This window comes from Lagenorhynchus albirostris, chromosome 10 (assembly GCF_949774975.1).
Source record: "Lagenorhynchus albirostris chromosome 10, mLagAlb1.1, whole genome shotgun sequence".
Lineage (NCBI taxonomy): Eukaryota > Metazoa > Chordata > Mammalia > Artiodactyla > Delphinidae > Lagenorhynchus > Lagenorhynchus albirostris.
The window spans coordinates 72120843-72142101 of NC_083104.1; the positions used below are offsets into that span (position 1 = coordinate 72120843).

A 21259-nucleotide genomic window follows, 5' to 3' on the forward strand; every position below is an offset into this window, starting at 1 on the left:
CTACGCATGCCCTAAAGCCCTGATCTTTCAACTGTATTACTATCACCAAATGGAAAAACAAATATGGCTTGTCTATATAAGGAGCTCATGTGAAAAATCTGTGTATTGTCAGCCCTGACTTAAGTACTAGGTTTTTAAACGTAAAGGGAAAGCACTAGTCTCCAGACAGTGTTTCTGCAGTCTTAGGTTTTGTTGTATGGAACGTATCTTCCTATTTACCAAAAGACTTAAAAAAAAAAAACCAAAAGACTGAGGTTCAGGGCACCCAAGTACCATGGAAAATTAAGAGGTGTTTTTTGTCTTCTCAAGGATTAGCTAAATTTCTGTTCAACTGGAAAAAAAATGAGATTAGGCCTACAATTTTGCCTTTTCTACTTTTCTCCTCAGGTCTTAATTATTTTATTAGCAAACCAAATTTATACATATTACAATTTTATCATCCTTAGGTCACCTTGTTTAACAAAATGAGTTTTTAGTTATTAAGGACCTGTAAAATTAACAGTACATATTAATTTTTCTATTCGAAATTCTTCTAATTTTATTAGCAAACCAAATTTACACATATTACAATTTTATCATCCTTAGGTCACCTTGTTTAACAAAATGAGTTTTTAGTTATTAAGGACCTGTAAAATTAACAGTACATATTAATTTTTCTATTCGAAATTCTTCTAATTTTATTAGCAAACCAAATTTACACATATTACAATTTTATCATCCTTAGGTCACCTTGTTTAACAAAATGAGTTTTTAGTTATTAAGGACCTGTAAAATTAACAGTACATATTAATTTTTCTATTCAAAATTCTTCTATTCTGTATTCCTCATCCCTACATAATTTTTACCTACTGCTCTAAAGCATCTAGAATTATTATATCTTTACCCCAGCCACTGCTCCCTTTCTATAGCCTGGGAACCCGATGAAGAGTATAAAAACTACTTTTTAAAAAAAAAGTATAAAAACTATTTTTGACACTATAAAAACTACTTTAAAAAAAAAGTATCAAAAAATATTATTATTCCTGGACTCTAAGTTAAACCAGAATAAGCAAAGCTTACTTCTTGGTTTAATTACCAAGCAACAACTAGTTATTAGTTTTTACACCCCATAATCACTACAGGAGAAAGATCCAAAACTCACTGGGATGAAACATAGATTTCCTGATTTCTCTTTCACCCAGCCCAATTTTGGTTCCTCTCTCCCTGATGAGGTCATATTAAAGACTTCAAGGTTCCCAGCTCCTACCCATAGGGTCCTAAGGCTGATAATTCAGATAGAGAAATAAACTTAAAAAAGAAGTCTAGCAATCACAGTGGGACCTACGGCCAGACTTTAGTCCAAATGAGAAAACATAAAAGAAAAAATTATGGTAAGACAGCAGTCTCTAAAGACTGCCTTGGGCCTTGCAAATTTTCAGCTCCCTCTAAAAGATAAAAATTTATGTTAAAATAGAAGATTCAGGCACAGGATGCCCAAAGCTAATATTCACCTTCTGTTTCTGGGAAGCACGGTTCTTCTCATCCGAGATCTTCTCTGGATTATATCTTATGAGTGATGGGATGGACACATGGACAGGCACTTGGGCAGGAGGAATTGAGCCCAGCACTGACTCCTCCTGCTTGGGCTCATCAGGAGTCACAGTGGGGATCACACGGAGATTGGGACGGCTACGGGTAGCTTGTTTGGTAACTGGCATTATCCTGTGTGGTTCAGGTAGAGGGTGGTTTGAAGGTTGGGAGGCAGGGTACATGGGCCACCTTGAGGCTGCATATGCCATGTAGTGCCTATAGGCATCAAAGGAAGCAGGGGGAATGGCAGGTCCCTGGTAGTTTGGAGGTATCCGAGCTGCAGCAAACTGAGAGGCCCTTGGCATATGAAACTGAGATAAAGAAGCAGGGTGTGGAAGTCTAATTGGGGCAGATGGGGCTGATGGCAACATGCACCTGACTGCAACAGATGACTGAAACCCACTGCCAACCACCTCAGGTCCTGCAATATGACCCATTGGATGGTCAGACTTTAGGAACGGGGGGCTGTTTTTTGTGAGCAGGTAAGGATCCACAGGGGAGACTGGGTGTGGATGGGATACCTCTGGGGAGTGGGTATTGCTATGGTGTGCCTCTCCACTCTCCAGTCTGTGAGGATCTGCAGAGCACCGATCAGCTGAGAAACGGCGGTCAACTGAGGAACAGCGGTCTGCTGAAAAGTGCCGGTCAACAGAGGAACGGCGGTCAGCAGAGGAACGTGATGGCTTCTTGCCATGAAGTCGTTCCTGGGTGCGTGCAGCCAGTTTACTAATCTCTGCTACTCCAATATCCAGCCCTATGGTCTTGAGCAAGTCATGAATCTTTGCATATTCTGGACTGGTCTCTTCTATTGATTCTAGCTTTACAGCTGGAGCTGAAGAGGGTAGGGAGCTTCCCTTCTGCCTCATAACTTCACTTTCAGAGCCCCCAAGGGGCTTTGGTGGAGATTCTGCCTTTAAATCCTCTTCTTCATCCCCATAGAGAAATTTCTCCTCATCCTCAATGTCAGGGAAGCTACGTCGCCTCTTTTCCTGTGTACTGGTAGAATCTGCTAACATGCTCAGAATGCAGGAGAAACCACTGCCATCCTGGCTAGCTCTCTCATGAGGAAGCAAGAAGTCTGTGTGTCGCTCTGGTCCCTCAGCCTTCATATCCAATTTTTCCTTGTGGCACAGAAAACTTCCAAACTGCTCTCTGAGGGGACTGCTGTCTTTGGGTATCCCAGAGAGGGGGCCCCATTGGTAGAGGTTGCCCTGAGATTCCTTCAGGGTAGTCTCTACCACAGTTCCCTTGTTGTTTTCAACCTCTGAGGCAAAAGCAGCAATAGCACCACTTAGTGGAAGAGATGAGTGTCCAGAGTAAAGGGAGTGATCCTGGCTGGAGCTGGTACTGCTGGAAAAACTCTCAAGCTGCAAAGACAAACATAACTGAATTAGCCTCTATGCAGAATCTCAGAAAACTAGTAATTGAGATAAATACATAAATACTTTGCTCTTCTTGAATTAATAGGGAAAAGATAAATGTGGATGAAAGGGAGGTCCTTAGCCAGGTTCAAGATTTGGGTTCCCGTTTCTCCAGATGGTTCTGCCATAGCAGGGGGAAACAGAAAAGAAGGCAGATTGAGTCTTCATTTTTGCCCATTTGTTGTAGTCTTTATCAAGGAATTTGAATTCAGAAGGACTTTAGAGATGCCCTAGCTTACTTGCTTTCTTTTTTATGGATCCCTGAAAGAAAAAAACATAAAAGCAGAGCTACTTTGGTTGAAGTAGGGTCAGGAAACTCTGTTAACCCTAACTGATCGCCTTCCCTTACTTCCCTAAGTGCCCTCAGGCACTTCTTCAGAAACATTTAGCTCCTAAAAGGACAGGTAAAAACAAGTGCTCATGCCTGACCATCTTTTCATAAGTGAGAAAAAAATATCAAGGTCCAGAATGGTTAGGTGACTTATTTAAAAATCACACAGCAAGTTGGTGGTAGAGACGGGTCCAGAATCAGAATCATCTGATTTCTGGTCTACTGTCCTACCACTCATACATTTTTTCTTCTCTTTAAAGAGAGATGAGGAAAATTCAGATCAGCTCCTCCCTTTGCTCTTCAAGCTTCATTTCCAAGAAACCCATATTCAAAGATCCTAAAGGACTATCCAATTTAGAGGCGGAAAAAAAAACCTTTAATAGATACTCTCCAAAATGTCTGTTTAGAAAGCCTAATACATGACAGTAGAAGCCCTCTACTGTTGCATTATGAAGCCTACAGTTTCCTTTGGAGAGTCCTGGAAGGTACGGCTCATAGGCATAACAATGTTGGTCCAACACATATTCCAAAGATACCTTAGGGACACAGCCCCCAGGAAAGTAACTAGGCTTTAAAATATTACAGGGACTAGCAAGAGACCCTAGAAGAAATGCAGCATAGACCTGCATGGAAGGCTCCATGTCCACCTCAATCCGCTTTTTCAGAATTGACTTCTTGGGCATCACAGATACTTCCTCTGGCCGATGTAAAGAATATCCTGGCTCCGATGCTGTTAGGACACCTGACAATCCAGGGATGGGACAGCTAGTGCCACCACCATCAACTCCCACCAGTTCCTGACTCAAGCTCCTACTTCGTTCCTCCTCTTCCTCTCGTTTTCGCCTGGCAAGGTCCAGCTCTCGAAACTCAGGGTCTAAAAACCTAGGACTCGGGCTCCGTCTACGCTGTCGATAGTTGCGGGCCCCCGATGTAAAACTTGTGTGATCACCTCCCATGCTGTGTATCTTCTCTGTGTCATCATAACGGGGCCGTTTGGCCTCCCGGCTCCTTTCCTCAGGTCGTATAGAGTAGGAGCCTTTGAGTTTGTCTCTATTCCGTTCTGTTCCCCGCAACAGCTCATCATGACAACTGACATGGGGACTATAATCAGACCGATGCAGGAAAGTTTCTCTTGCTCGGTAGTCCTCGTCAAGTTGTCCCAAGAAGGGACTGAGAGGTGCCTCCTCCCGGGAAATATATCGTTCAAGACCTCGAGAGCACTGGGAGCTTCGAGTGAAGACAGAATCATCAGTCAGGTCATCCCTGAGAAAAGAGACAAGCATCACTGAATATAATGGACTTGGAAAGAGCAAGACCAGACAAGGCTAAGAGACTGACATCTGGCAAGGGGGCTGTAGAATGCTTAGAACAAAAGACAATAATCATGAAGTCCAAGAACAAATCTATGTATATACATGGAATACTTCTTCTCCCTTTCCCCAGGGCACAAGCAGCTGGAGCCTCTAACCAAAGATACTACTAATGTATCTAGACAGAATTCTTAGGCTAATCTCTCTGATTAGACTTTGGGGATGCATAGTATCATGCTAGGGTCTGGGAGACGCAAAAACACCACTACCAGACTACAAAGAGACATGGGTTACCCAACTTCACACTAGCTAAATTCTAGCTCTTTGCTACTGAAACTGTGGTCTGAATCAGCAACATCAGTATTACCCAGGAAGTTTTTAGAAATGCAGGTTCTCAGGTTCCACTCAGGCCTACTGAATCAGAATCTGCATTTTAACAAGCCCTCCCGGTGATCTGTATGCACTTTAAAATTTGAGAAACACCAGTTCAGATCAATGATTTTCAAGCTGTGTTCCACAGAGATTCTGAAGAGTGCTCAGGAGCTGCCTAAAGGAAGGAGGTTAAGAGCCTGCATGGCTCTGGGCCTTCCACCTCACTGAAATCATACTGGTCCCAACTTTATCTGTTTATATAATAAAGTTCTGTATAATATTTCCTTTGGGAAAAAAGAGTTTCACTGTGGGGAAAAAATTTTTTTTAACCATTGATCTATCCAATTGGCATGATCTTCTCATAAGTTTTAGAAGGTTCTCCAATGCTTTGTTTTGCTGGCTCATATATTAAAAACCATAAAACTCCCTCACAGCCTGTTTGTTACCCTCTTTCCTGCCCTGCCTGGATATCCACAAGCACTCTGCTAATCTTTGGCCCAGAAAGAGTATGTGATGGTTTATCTCACTATATATTTTTATTTTATAGAAACAAAAAGGTCTTAGACTTTCATGGCATGAAGGTAAAAATACAGGATTGGACATCTGTCCTTTTAGCGCAGATCTCTATATCACACACAATATCCTAATCTTTTTGGGCACTATGGTCAGAGTTTCTATTGCCCCCTAAAAGCTTCTGACTTAAATCACAGATAGAAATAAAGATCCCCTAGCACTTTAAGCATACCACTTTGAAAAACTTACATGTCACTCACACTTCAGAGTGAATTACTGTTCAGAGGATGGTAATTATTGCTGTCTTCTACATGCTAGTAGCTACTTCTGTTTTTTTGTGAGTTTTGAGAAATGACTTTTCTTTTTTTTTATAGTTGTTTTCCTATTTCTGGGACTAAGTAGAACATCAAAGAGTTGCTTTTTCTCATTCGCCAGCCCAGTCTTTGTTCAGTTTTAGACCTGGGTAACAGCTATAAATAACTTTATGAAAGACTATAAAGGATAAACTTTATCACCTCCTCTATAAGCATGCCACATATGGGAATTGAGGTTCCTGTTATTCACCTCCTCCCTAAGAATTTGGGGAATTCTGAGGTCCCAATGTACTATGAAATAATAGGAAAGAATGAGAATGACCAAGGATGATCTCCGAAATCGAACGTAACTAGAGTAAAACATTTTACTCTGTAGGTTTGTCAGCCACGAAGACATCTATTTCCAGGGAGGAACATCCATGAGTTGAGTCACTGCACTGCCAAAACACCATCTACCATACATAGTCTCTGATCACATTAGTGTAGAGGAAAATCACAGGCTCCATGGGTAGTGGAAAGTGCATCCGTGCTCCCACATTCTGCTCCTCACCAGGACTCTTACATGTCTCCACCAAGCAACATACTAGCCCAAGATCTAATCCAACATTAAATATCAAGAAGCTAGAAATAATGAAATGGCTCTCAGAAAGACTCACTTTAAACTTGCAATCTCCAGCAAAAGGAGGCAAAAAACAATGAAAGAAGGAATAGAAACAGTTAAAAGAATGAGCTATCATGTAAATACAGGCAGAAATCAGGTTGATTAGAAGCTCACGTCCTCCTTCCCCAGTTCTCCCAAAGGATAAGAAAGAGAATTGGCTGCAATAAAAGTAAGTCCTAAAAAGGGCCCCGATCCCCTGCAGCTCAGAATAGTCCACTGACAAACTCTCTCTGAAAGCTTTGGTTAAGTCCAACTCTTTTCTAAAATAAAATCTACTTAAAAAATTGATTGTTCACTGTAGGGATGGGTACATGGAGGCTCAGTGTACTATTCTACTTTTTCTGTGTTTACAAATTCCATTAAAGAAATTAAAAAAACATATAATATACATCCACATAAGTTTGTATACCAATGTTCATAGAAGCATTATTCATAATAGCTAAAAAGCAGAAACAACTAAAATGTTATCCATCCATCACTGATGAATAAACAAAACACATAAAATGAAATTATTATCAGCAATAAAAAAGGAATGACGCACTGTTATATGAAAGAAAAAAAAGGAATGACGCACTGTTATATGAAAAAACGTGAATCTTGAAAACATATGTTAAGCGAAAGAAGCCAGTCACCAAAGGACCACACGTTGTATGATTCTATTTCTATGAAATGGCCAGCATAGGTAAATCTATAGAGATAGAAAGTGGATTAGTAATAGGCTTGGGGCGGGCGGTGAGACTAATAGCTAAGGATAAGATAATAAAAATAAAACTGATCACAGTGGTAGATGTTCAACTCTATGAATATACTAAAAGTCACTGAACTGTACACTCTAAATGAGTGAATTGTATGGTACGTGAATTATGGCTAAATAAAGCTGCTTAAAATGTATATAAGGAAAAAAAAAGGTTCTCCAGAACCCAAACTTCCCATTATTTTCCTCTGCTGAATCCCCAAAATGCCTGAAGAAAGTTGTTTGCTTCTGTCTGTTCCCTAAGGCAAATCAGAGGGAAAAAATTCTACTCCCTCAACCTACGTCAGGGCAAGGAGGAGTTAGGAGATGAGAATTCCATGAATGGAACGTATAATGTGCGTAGTATTTTGATAAACAAGGGAAATCAACCTCACATCCACAAGTTTTTAGAAGCTAAGAGTCTTCATACAACATGTTCACGTTCCCTTTTCAGAGTAAGTTACAATCGTACACACAGAGATGCCATGGTGAGGAGACTGACAACCCTTGATTTGGCTATAACCCAAACCAGGTATTAAAATTTAACAAATTCAATATGGGAAGAGAAAGAATAGAGGGTCTCAGGAAAAAAATAAACACACACCTACATACAAAGGATGGAAATGGCTCATTTCATCAACTGAACAGTGGACTCACAGTCGAGAAGACATTTTGAGAGTGCCAACATTCCTATGGCCTGGTTTTAGCCGACAGTTATTATCCACACAAACTATATTGAGCAAGAGTGCTGGGGGCAAAAAGTCTAAAGAATGGCCTGGGACCTCCTTTTAGAGTCTTAATCTCACTTTCTCTAAAATAAATTTGTCTCTCTGAAACAGTATTCGTGAAAGAAGATTACAACCTCAAACATCCTAAGAGGAAATTTTTAATTTTTATAACTTAAACAGACAATTGGCTATCTGAAGCACACATGCATAACAAAGTTTATGGGAAAGTGAGGTGATACCCAGAACTAACAAGAGGAAATGCTAAAGTTACCTCAAAACCTCAGCAAGGAAGGAAGAGAATCACACCATGCACCACCTACTCAATCATCTCCCAAAATAGAAGCAGCCAGAAATGCAAGAGCTGTTGCCTCAATTAATAGTTACACACCTTGAAACTCAGAAGTTTCACTGTTATGTGACTGTCCCGCTTTGCTTCACTACATTGAATAGCCACTGAAGCTTTGAAGTAAATATTACCAAAGGGCAGCAGTGGTCCTCAGATTTCCTGCCCAGCTGTCCCCAACCTGCCGGCCTATACTCTGTGCACTACTGCATGGACAATCTCAGTTTGAAAGAACATTATATTGATTTATTGGTACTGCTAAACATTTGTGAAAACTCCTAGTGTACTGGGCAGAGACCATTAATAGACATGGTTCTCAGCTCTCAGAAAGAGTGCCTTCCCTGTACTCCCATCCTTACTCTTTTATGAGGTGAAAAACACCTAATGTGATTATTTACTTCCCAGATATACCTAAGTTCCTAGTACCTGAGATCTATATTTAATACTATGGAGTATTAAATGCCCTTCCTCAGCCCTCAGTGGTTGTAAAGTAGTAACTAAAATTAAACATTTTAGGGACTTCCCTGGAGGTCCAGTGGTTAAGACTCTGCGTTTCCAATGCAAGGGGCACGGGTTCGATCCTTGGTCGGGGAAACTAAGATCCCACATACCACACGACGCAGCCGAGAAAATATAAAAAAGAAAACACACATTTTAAAAGATCTCTCACTTTCTATTAATGTGTATATGTTTCATATATAGATAGATAGATATAGATATATCATGAATTTAGCTAAACCTTTTCTTTTTCATTCATTAATTTATTTATTTTTGGCTGTGTTGGGTCTTTGTTGCTACATGCGGGTTTTCTCCGGTTGCGTCGAGCGGGGGCTACTCTTTGTTGCGGTGTGCAGGCTTCTCATTGCAGTGGCTTCTCTTGTTGCGGAGCAGGGCTCTAGGCGCACAGACTTCAGCAGTTGCAGCACATGGGCTCAGTAGTTGTGGCTTGCGAGCTCTAGAGCACAGGCTCAGTAGTTGTGGCACACGGGCTTAGTTGCTCCGCAGCATGTGGAATCTTCCCGGGCCAGGGCTCGAACCCGTGTCCCCTGCATTGGTAGGCGGATTCTTAACCTCTGCACCACCAGGGAAGTCCTACATAATTCTTTCAGAGTCTACCCCATTGAAAAACCCTTTTCCAATGTTATACTTTGTACTGGATGCAGGGTATAACTTCAGTGCTGTCGCCACCCTTTCAAATACATCATTCAGAAAACAGCAACATTTCTAACTTCAAGCACTACTATGGTGTGCCCTGTCTCCGATGAAGCCTACCTGTCCACATCCTCCAGATTATCCGCTGGTGACCCCAGTCGATCACTAAGCCGCCGCCGTTCTGGTATGCCAACACAGAAGTGGTCATTGCCAACAGTGATCCTTAAGCTCTGTTCCAAAGAAGAGTCAGAACGCAGACCAGGAGAGCGTCTCTACAAAAGTAAAAAATAACACAATAAGTAGTCAATAAGGTCAAGATATCTCTACATTCAAAAATGTTCTCCTCCCTAGTCACAAAGTTGTGGTCCTACAAGGTGTGAAATGGCTACGGTAAGATTCTACTCCAAAAATAAAGGACTGTAAAAAAATTATCATTTTTCTTAGATGAAAGTCCATGCTTCCAACCCTCCTAATCAGTGACCTCTTATTCTTTAATTTCCTGGTACCAGGCATGGGGCTAGAGGAGTGAATTAAGCCTGCTGCCAGAACCTATACATTTCCAGTAAAGGAGGCAAGCCAAAAACAGGTTTAAAAAAAAAATAAAGCACTTCTGATAGCAGTATAAAGTCATTAAAACACAATAACATGAAAGAGATTGGGGAAAAGGAGCTATTTCAGATAAGCTGGTTAGAGGAGGCTTTCTGAGGTGATACTACTTAATTTGAAGCCTGAATGATGAGATGTCAGCCTTGCAAAGAACAGATGGAAGATGTTTCAGGCAAAAAGAACATGCTCTGTAATGAGCTTAGCATGTTTTGGGCAACAGAAAGGTGGCCAGTGTGACTGAAGCAAAGTGATAGGAGAAGAGAGTCAGAAGTCACAGTTAGGGAACTTGGTTTTTATTCCTAGTATAACAAGCCACAGAAGGGTTTCAAGCAGGGGAGTGATATGATCTAACTACATTACTTCCTCCAGATGCTCATATTGTCCATAACCCTCATCTTCTTCAGGTCTTTATTAAAAAGTCACCTTCCCAGAAGGCCTTCTCTGGCTACCCTATCAAAAATTATAACTCCCTTCTGTTTTCTTTTTCTCTTAGCACTTAATCATATTTAACATGCCAAAACTTTTTACTTCTCTTATTTATTATCCGACTCCTGCTGTTACAATATAAGTTCTATGAGGGCAGGGGTTTTTGACAGGTTTGTTCAGTATTGTATCCCCAGTGCCCAGAACAGCATGGTAAATGTTCAATAAATACTTCTCAAATGTATAAAATGAAGGTCTTTAAAAATCATTTTGATTGCTGGGTACAGAAAAAACTGGATGGTAACAAGAGTGTAAAGGAGACTAATGTAATAACCTGGGCAAGAGGTCATAGGGTTTAGACTAGAGTGATGGCAGCAGGACAGTTTGGAGGATGTATTTTGGAGGTACAGCTGACAGGTTAGATAGATGAAGTTATTCTTACGGATTGGGAGAAGGGAGATGTTCACTGTTTCTGGCTGAGCAATGGGTGATGTCATTTACTGAGACGGAAAAGACTGGAGCAAATAGGTTTTGCGTTGGAGAAGAAAGGGGAGGTTATACAAACTAGTAGTTTTCTGTCTTCCTTACTTTCTCTGTAGTGACTAACATTCAGACTATACATGCTCAGCTATGAAAATCTTAACACAGTGACAAGTCAACTCATCTATGACCAGAGTATCCAGATACTGTTAGAAAGCCACTCAGTAAGACAGAAACTTTGTCACGGGGTGGGTTTTTTTTGGTTTGTTTTTTAAAGATTGGTGAACTGATAATAAAAACAAATTCCAAAACACCAGATTCTGCCAGGAGGCTCTACTAGCAAGGTGGTTATGGTGAGAAGTCAATATTACGTCTAAACTCAACTTCTTAACCTCATGCTCTGTCCCTTTAGCAGGGAAACATAACAGTTATAATCAGGGTGTTGGGAACCAGGCAGAGATGAACTGAATCACACTCCACCACTTCTTAGCTGCGTGGCCTTGATCAAGTTACTTAAACCTCTCTGAGTTCCTCAGTTGTTAGATGAGGAACCCTCACCTCAAACGGTCGTTAATGTTCAAAGAGAACGTGTAAAGTGAAGGGCTAAGCATCATTCCTGCCACATAACTAGGTAGCTATTACAGCAACAGCTATTACAATAACTGTGGGTACCCACACTTCGATTTCGGAGGCACAGCTCTAACTTAGAGAGCTAACAGTTTACACTCTCGGTGTCTACCCTGGAACTGTGTAAGCCACCCTAACTCGCCACAAAGACATTTCAGCCATTCCAAGATCCAGGGCGCAGCTCAGGTCTAGGGGATACAAAACCACGGAACTCTGAGGACACCAACTATTGAAAAAGTATCAGGCACACGGCTTGGAGGAGATTCCCCTTGCCCCGGCAAACTTTTCCACACCTCACCCAGACTGAGAGAATCAACCTATTGCCAGGAAATGCAGCACTGCCTCCCGACCCGGCGCCCGGGCGCGTCCCGAGTCCGTTATTGTGCAAATGAAGCTCCATGGGCTGACCGGGAACCTCCTGGTTTGGGCGTCGCTGAGGAGGCCGGGGGGGATGGATGGCCTTCGATGTGGGGACCCCGGCCTGGAGGCCTCGGGTCGCCCGGGCTGAGGGCGTTTCTGGAAGCGGGAACCCCGGGCGACAGGACTGCAGTAGAAAGGGAGTCCGGGTCGAGGGGGTGGGATTACCCGGCTGCCGCTGTCGCCTGGATGGTCTCCGCGGCCGTCCCGGGCGAAATCGGCGCGAGACTCCCCCCGGCTGCTCCCTCGGAATCCGGCCGAGCCTGGCGGGAAGAGTCGTCGGCCCCGCGGCGGCGGCGGAGACGGGGAGCCGCGACGGGCCCGCGGCGGGGACGGGGAGAGGCGACGACCCCGCGGCGGGGACGGCGAGGCCCGGCGGCCGCGGGGCGGAGACGGGGAGCCGCGGCGACCCCGCGGAGGGGATGGCGAGGCCCGGCGGCCGCGGTGCCCTGAGGGCGAGCGGGGTCGGCGAGCCGGTGTCCGCGACGAGGAGGAGCCGGAGGACGGCGGCGATGTGCGGCGAGACGGGCCTGAAGAGGAGCCGGAGCTGCGGCCGGTGCGCGGGCCGCCCCCGCCGCTCTCTTTAGGCCGGTGCGAAGAGACGGAGGAGCGGGCGCCGCTGCGGTACATGGCTCCGGCAGCCGCGGCCACGGCGGCAGCTCCGACCGGGGGCGCCCTGGACGCGGGCCCCCAGCGCGCCACCGCAGCTGCAGCCCGGGCCGCCACAGCCGCCGCGCACCGCCCCCGCACCCAGAGCAGCCCCCTCCCCGCCGCCCCGCGCCGCCCCTGGGGCCCGGCCAAGCGCGCCTCCGCGGCCGCGGCTGGCGGTTGGAGGGCGCGAGCACGCGCCCGACACACCCCCCCCCGCCCTCCGGGGCTCCCCGCTCCTCCACTCAGGGAGCGGCCACAGGAGCCAGAAGTGGGGAGGAGCACGGAGGGCGGCGCGGCGCTGGGCGAGGGAAGGCGCGGGAAAGCGCGCGACCTGCTCTCCTCACGCTCCGCCTCCAAGCCGGCAAGATGGCGGCCGCCGAGCCGCCCACTTCCCCTCCCCCGGCGACCACGTGACCCCGAGAGCTCCGCGCCGGTTGGCCCTGGCGGAAGGGAAGGGATTAGCGGGAGTGGAGCCGGGTCTTCCGGGGATGCTCCAGGCCTTGGGACGCTGTGGGCTTCGAGGGAGCGGAAGCATCTTTGCCTTTTCCCTACCCGCAACGGTATTAATTTACGTGGGGACAATAAATGGTTATAAATGATGGGAATATAAATAACCCGCAAAGCGTTAGGTTATGTTGGAAGTTACGCACCTCGGCAAGAGCGACCAAAGAAGTCCCGGATCCCATAGAAGCCGCACGACGGCCAACAGTTTACTTTCCAGTTTGCCTGTTTTCTTAGAGGCTGAAATTGAGGATGGGGAAGTGCGGAATGGGGGCGGATTCGGGAGCGAGAATCAAACTCAAAGCAGGCATCCGAGTAGAATTGTCGCTGTCTAACCCAGAGTACTTACGGGGAAGGTCACTCACCGCTAGGGGTCCACATCGTGACAGATAGGAGGCCTGGATAGTTTTTGCGAGCGATTTGGAGCCCCCAGTCTGTGACTAGAATTTTCCTGGACGCCTGGCTGTAGTGGTAGTCCCCAGTCTCAGGGTCCTGCATGCTAAGTACAAAAGTCAAAAAAAAAAAAAAAAGATAACACGTAAAAGAAGAAAAGCAATGGTCAAAACCTGAAAAAAAAAAATGCTGACCCTGACCAAGTGAAACTTCAAAATAAAGTAATGGCTTGACAGTTTTCATGTATCAACTAGAAACACAAAACCCAAAATTGGTATGAAAATCAGGTTTGGGATTGCAAAGCAAAGGCAGGACAAAGAAAAAATTAATTATAAAAAGTTTCCATTTTGTTTTTCTTTTTTTTTTTTTGGCCTCTCCTGAGCTTGCAGAATTTTAGTTCCCAGACCAGGGATTGAACCCCGGCCTGGCAGTGAAAGCACGGAGTCCTAACCACTGGACCTCCAGGGAATTCCCCAAGATTTCCAATTCCTAATTTACATTTTTCATATTAAATTTAAAAAGTATCCAGTGTCACATGTTTGTATAATGGCTTTTGCTTATGTCATAGCTCAGTAAAAATAAATTTTTTACAATTTGATTGGTCTCACACTCAGCTTTCTTCACTCAACATTACTTGCTTGCTCCCTCCAGGCATTTGAATTACGAATTCCTGACTTTTGGATTTTGTCGCTTAAGAAGGCCATCGTGTCAAGTTTCTTAATATATTCTTCCATATATTTTGTTAACCCATATTCAGTTTACAAGGAGTTCTTTGTGTGAATCCTCACATAATCCATTAAATTAAGATCTGAGATTATTTTTTACAGATGGATAGCCAATTTTATTTGAAACATGAGTTGGGATTATCTGTATACTGGGAAGTCATCGTGAGGAAATGAGTTATCAGCTAATGAATGAACACTGCTAAATGCCCATTGTCCACATCTCAATCCAATTCCATTGTTTTCTTTTGACTGTGTAATTTGACAGTAAAGAAAAAAATGTTTAATGTGATTTCTTTGGGAAAAGAAAACTACCAGGATTGATGGTAAAAGTAGAAGAAAGTAAACAATCTGAGAAAGTGATAGCTCTTAACCAGAAAATATGAGTTATGTACAAGGTTTCCAAACAGTCTAAAAACGTATTTCATAATGTGTCCTGTGCAGCAGAGACCTGCAATCAGAGATTCGGATACACCAGCTCAGCAGCATAAAAGGTCTGTCAGAGAAAGGTGACAGCCTCTGTAAGTGAAGCTGCCATGTAAAATGTCATGGAAGTTGATTTTAGTCATCTCTGGGTTGGTGGGATTAGGAGATCTAGGAGACATTACCAGGGCTCACCGATATCTGGGGCTCCTCTCATGCTGGGCACAAGGACAACGCTTCCTTCCCCATTTCAGAAAGGGGAGTCTTATGACTATTTCTAATCACTACAAGCTGTGAATGGAAGCACCTTGTATCACTTCCAGGCAATCAGGAAAGACGAGTTATAAGATGCTCTTCTCTTGCTGTGGCAACAGAGGAAGCTACGTGTTCCAGATGGTGCAGCCTATCAGCCTGGGTCCTGAGTGACTGTGTAGAGCAGAGTACCAATTAAAACTCTGCCAGAGGTGTATACCCTGTCTTTATTAACCTGTATATGAGTTTTGGTTACCCATGCTTTTGGTGGGATCTAAGTAAATATGAAGAAAATGTGAATAGGTATGTGTAGATACTTGGAGTACATACATTCTAAATCAGGGTTAGTTATACTCTGTATCAACTTTTCCTCCTCAATCCTTCTCTAATATTCAATAACTATTTTTATCAAGGGAGCTGGACTCCATGGTATATAATTGGAAAACTGTCTTGCTTCCCCTTCACACCTGCCCTAAACATTACTCAACTCTAAACTTCATTCAAGCTAAAGGATCTCCCTTCGCCCATCTCTTGCCTGCTTCAGGTGTTATGCTTGCTGTGATAAAGGAAGGTGTGCCGAGCTTCTCCACATCCCTGCCTTTACTGCTCAGAGTTTACTCCTCCTCTCCTGCTGGCCAGCTGCTATTTATGAACCCCTCTCCCCCAGGGTTTAGTGAGGAGAAGAAGGGATTAAAGGAAAGGGGTACAGTTTTTTCCAATTGGTGCAGGATACTATTATCTTTGGAAGTTGGTTCCCTATGGACGTGGAGGACTCACAAATGTTGGCTCTTTCTCTCTTGTGTGTGTCACCTCTGTGGGCTTTTTTATGACCCTCTTGCTGGGGCCTAGGCAATGCCGCTCCTCTGGTTGACTGCCTATGACTCCTCTCCCCCCAACTTCTTGGCCTTCTGGAGGTTCATCCCATGTAAAACATATTCTCCTGAGGTCACTTTCCTCTCTGGGTATCCCTCATGGGAAGGACCCTTTTTAAATGACTCCAAGTTGGTTTCCTTCTAGGTACACTTGGCCCACAGGACAACTCATGCGTCTTTGCCTTGCTGGCAAGGGTGGTGCAGCTCGCTCTCCATGCCACCCACCTTACTCACCATCCCAGGGAAGCCGGTCAGCCAGCACCTTGCATCTGGACTACCTCAGGTGGGAGTTAGAACATTAGTCCCTATGGACTTCCAAACCCCAGGAGATATAAGCCAAACATTCTGAGAGGTGCTAGTGGAGGCCTCTATCTCACTTGTCCCTCCCTAGAATGGCGAGAGAGGAAATATAGAGCTCACAGTTAACTCCCCAACACAATTCTCATTCTCTTGTATTGACTCAGTGTGGATAATTAGTAATGCTGGCAGACTGGTTCACAATCTCTTCCCATCTCCCTTTGAGGTGGATGGGGGAAGAGGTTACCTGGCATCTATTGTTTGCTTTCTGCTTTTTAGGCCTTTGCAGAAACCTCACAGAAAACAGGGAGAATCTAATTAAACATCCTGTCACAACTCTTGTCTGTCATCAATTCAAGAAACTCTTACTAGACTGATGAAAATGGTAAAATGGCTTAAGGCTTTCACTCACAGACACACACACACACACACACACACACCCCATGTAGCAGACATACAGCAATGACAGATAAAACTTGAAAAGGGTAAAGATATCTAAGCTTTAAAACATGAACACCCCTGTGAATTTGCTGAAGCCACAGACCCCCCGGGCTTTGAAAGAAGTCTGGAAGCAAGGGTAGGAGTCAGAGATTTGGCTCCTGTAGATGGAGATATAAGTGCCTCCTAGGAGGTGGGGACAAGCGCCAGGTTTTCAGCTTGAAGCCAAGGACACCCCTGCCCCTACATACATTCGAACAAAACTATTGTCAACCTTCTGCTTGGGGTTATAGCCTTATGGAAAGCTGTGTGCCAAGAGAGTGGGACAAAAATGTTGACAGTCTGTAGATGAGAATTGAGCCTAGGCACTCCCTGCTCGGTGAGTGGAATGGCAATAGTGTGATACCCTATACACCAGTAATAACCAATTAGAAAATATGATATTATGTTAAACATGGTGGATTCGATCCATACATTTGTCACTATTAAGTCCCTAAACCCCACTAAAGTGCCAGTAAAGGGTTTTGTTTGTCTTTTAAGACATAAATTCATATGTGCAATGTGGAAGTGTGAGAGAGATATTGCCCTGTGGAGTGGAATTTGATCAATGAGAGACATATGTTTAGAAACGTAAATTGCTTGCTAGCACACAAATACTACTACTTGAGCTTCAAATTTCATAAGTTATAGGTTGTCTTCTTTCTGTTTCTTTAGCCCTTTTTATTGTCTAAATGATCATTAAGTATGTGATAAGGTGCTAAACTGTCTTAGTTATCAGAGAAATGGAAAAATATACGCTGCACATTTACTAGAATAATTAAAATTTAAATGATCGCTAGTACCAGGTGTAAGCAAGGGCATAGAGCCATGGGAACTGTCATACAGGGCTCATGTAACTTATTACTACCACTCTGGAAAACTGTTTGGCAATATTTTTTAAAGTTGAATATATGCACTATGATCCAGCATTTCCTAAATGTATGCTTATCAGAAATATGCCCATATGTGCATCAAAAAGATACGTACAGAAAAAGTTCTGGAAATGGATAGTGGTGATAGTTGTACAACATCGTGAATGTACTTAATGCCACTGAATTGTACACTTAAAAATGGTTAAAAGGGTAAATATTATGTATGTTTTAGCACGATAAAAAAGATATACAAAAATGTTCTCATGGCATTATTTATAAAAGTAAAAATTTCAGCTGTAGGATGAATACATTATAGTAGATTCATACAGTGGAATACCTTATAACAATGAAAAAGTATAAACTATCGCTAGATGCAACAACTATATGAAAACACAGTCCCTGCTCTCATAAAACTTAAGGTCAAGCTGAGAAGACATAAATAAATACAAAATTACAACTGTGATAAGTACAATGAAGAAAGGGCACAGGATGGCCTGAGAACATATAGTAAGGAGATCTGACATGGTCAGAGGGGTTAGGGGGGCTTCCCCGAGAAGTGATGTTTGACTGAGATCTGAAGGTAAGTAGGAGGTAGAAGTGGAGAGTAAAGCCTTCTAGGCACAGGGAACCCCCACCCAGTGTTTCCCTACATTTACCTTTTTCATTGTCTTTGGCTCTGTCCACTCCAACCACCTACTCAGTCTCCACCCATCCTCGCTCCAGGGCTGAGAGGAATCATTTCTTGACACACCTGTAACCCATTCCTGACATAAGGTTTGGGAAGCTCTGCCATATGCAAAGGCCCTGTGGCAGGAGAAACCATAGTGATTTCAAGGACCACACAGAAGGCCAGTGTGACTGGAGGGCAGAGAAAAAGAAGAAAAGTGAGAAAGGGAGCTGAAGATGTAGGTGAAGGTTGATTATGTCCACTATATTTTTAATATTAATCTGTGTTCATGCCTGTGTACATACTATACTTGACTCAACTGCTTAATCCTGTTGTATATTTTTTAAGTCTGATATTAACGAGGGCAACTGGCATAGATGACGGAATTGCTGGCGCATATCCAGACTAGCTCCAGTGTGCAATGACTCCAGCCTTGCACACATTACGCTGGGCCAGGAGAGGGGCAGTTAGCCATCCAGAAAGAATGATATGATGTTCACTCATTTAAGAGTTATTATCTAGAATTGTTGTTTCTTGTTTGTAGGATTATCAGATAAAATACTGTATTTTTATTTACTAAATCTGGCAACCCTATCTATTAGGATTTGGGGGTCTGGAAACCCACTCTTCCTTCTGTCCAGGAAATTGTTAGAATTGATCTATATGCTATGCTTCCTGCTTGTGCTGACATCCTCCTCTATCCTTCAAATAACTAAACTCAGATGCAAAGACCCATGTAGTGATTGCATCTGTTTTTTCATCAGTATAAGCCTACTATTGTATTGGCCGTATAAAGAAATCAGTCATTAACAAAATAAAAACTGGTAGATCAAAGAAGAAATCATAGTGAAAATTAGAAAGCACAAGAACTGAATGACAGAGAGTATACTATATATTGAAACTCATGGGATGACATTTGTCAAAATTCATCAAATGGTACATTTAAGATTTGTTTATTTCATTGTATATAAATTTTACCTTAAAAAATAACCATACATTGCTCAGCAGGCCTGGCCTGGCTTTGGGCCCCAGGCCTCCCAGCTAGGGACTTTGCACCTGTCCCTGCCTGGCAACCTGGGTGTCTGCACAATCCATGGGCAGCAGTGAGGGCCACAGTGACAGATTATCAAGAGGAACAGAGCAACTGGAGGCTCTGGAGTCCATCTATCCTGACTCCTTCAGAGCTTGATTATACATTGATCCAACCCTCCTAACAACTGGTCTTCCAAAATAGAAATGAACTCTCCTGATACCACTTTCTCCTTCAGTAGTGTTTTAGCTAAGTATTATCAGAAAACCCAACCAGCTTCACCATTACTGTGACATCTGAGGCTGGAGAAAATGATGAAACTTTCCAGACTATCCTCAAGTTTACATATAGGGAAAAGCACCCAGATGAAGCTCCCTTCTAGGAAATTCTCTCCCAGGAAAACCTAGAAGATAATGATGTCTCAGACATTTAAAAATTATTAGTATTACAAACAGAGAAAACCTTGGTATGGTGACGATCTTTACTTTAGTTACAGCTGTGCAAGAAAATTTAAGTGAAATGGTAGATCAACTAAAAACTGGAAGAGAAGGAGAAAAGAAACAAAAGAAGCAAAGCAGAAAAGGAATTATTTGAAGACACTCCTGTTACCATTAAGAATTTCTTAAGTTGGAAGGCCAAGTTTGATGCAGAACTCTTGGAAGTTAAAAAGAAATGAATTAAAAAGAACAAGCAGGAAAAGCTAAATTAAGTGGGAAACAGCTGTTTGAAACAGATCATAATCTTGACACATGTAATATCCAGTTCTTGGAGGATGCTGGATACAGCGTGGAGGTAGATGAGTCGTTGGTCCAGGAAATGAATCATTTGGAGCTACAGGATGAGGTGGATGATCCAGACTACCATCCTGCTGACCACAGAGCGACTTGACCAACTAGTGAACTATCCTCATCTTAGAGAGGCTTGACTGCCACAGCATCTGTGTCTATGCTGAGAGTGTGTGTTGATTTTCTTTTCTTTAGTCATAAGAAAAAATAATTTTCAGGAGAACAATTTTCTGACAGCTTTCATCATTAAACTTAATAAACTGACCTTAACATTTCAATCAATCGATCAATAAATAAAAATATTGAACTCCAGGGGCTTCCCTGGTGGCACAGTGGTTAAGAATCCACCTGCCAATGCAGGTGACACGGGTTCGAGCCCTGGTCTGGGAAGATCCCACGTGCCACCAAGCGACTAATCCCATGAGCCACAACTACTGAGCCTGCACTCTAGAGCTCTTGAGCCACAACTACTGAAGCCCACGTGCCTAGAGCCTGTGCTCCACAGCAAGAGAAGCCACCACAATGAGAAGCCCACGTACCACAACAAATAGCAACCCCCGCTCGCCACAACTAGAGAAAACCTGTGCGCAGCAACAAAGACCAAATGCAGCCAAAAATAAATAAATTAAATTTTAAAAAAATATTGAACTCCAGGTAGTGATATGTGTGCTGAAGTGTTTAAGAGCAAATGTACTAATGTCTGTAACTTCCTTCGAAATGAATCAAAAATAAGATCCTTGAAATTGATAGAAGAAGGGATGGATAAATGGAAAGTGCTGTAATAAGGCAAATATAGTATAGTAAAATCTTAACTGTAGAAATTAGGTGCTGGGTATTTGGGCATCACTACAATTCTTGCAACTTTGTGAACATTTTCAGAATTAAATAAAAACCTCATCAGATTGTGAATCACTATATTGTACTTATATAATATTGTACATCAACTATACTTCAATAAAAAAATAAGTGTAGAAACAACCCCCCCAAAAAAAAACCTTCATTGGATGCAGATAAAGTGATTCATAAAGAGAAATGTGTAGTCCTAAATACTTATATTACAAAAGAAAAGTTAAAAATTATTCATCTAAATTTCCAGTTCAAAAACTTAAGAAGAAAACAAGCACAGTAATCTTGAAGAAAGAGGAAGAGTGGCAGTAATAAAAAATGAAAGCAGAGGGCTTCCCTGGTGGCGCAGTGGTTGAGAGTCCGCCTGCCGATGCAGGGGACAAGGGTTCGTGCCCCGGTCCGGGAAGATCCCACAAGCCACAGAGCAGCTAGGCCCATGAGCCATGGCCACTGAGCCTGCGCGTCCGGAGG

The 21259-nt window shown here is 43.2% G+C and overlaps 1 protein-coding gene and 1 pseudogene across 1 annotated transcript in view; one reads left to right on the forward strand and one right to left on the reverse strand.

The window, feature by feature from the left end:
- The window catches only part of ZNF318 (zinc finger protein 318), a 26615-nt gene extending 13932 nt beyond the window's left edge, over nucleotides 1–12683 (reverse strand). The window contains exons 1-4 of the mRNA XM_060162957.1: nucleotides 12169–12683; nucleotides 9568–9719; nucleotides 3945–4584; nucleotides 1491–2936 (exon numbers count right to left, since the gene is read on the reverse strand). Of these exons, the coding sequence (XP_060018940.1) occupies nucleotides 1491–2936; nucleotides 3945–4584; nucleotides 9568–9719; nucleotides 12169–12630 (2700 nt within the window). The 5' untranslated portion in view covers nucleotides 12631–12683. The remainder of the gene's footprint in view (nucleotides 1–1490; nucleotides 2937–3944; nucleotides 4585–9567; nucleotides 9720–12168) is intronic.
- LOC132527904 (RWD domain-containing protein 1-like) lies at nucleotides 12629–20045 on the forward strand (annotated as a pseudogene).
- The last annotated feature ends 1214 nt before the right edge of the window (nucleotides 20046–21259 follow it).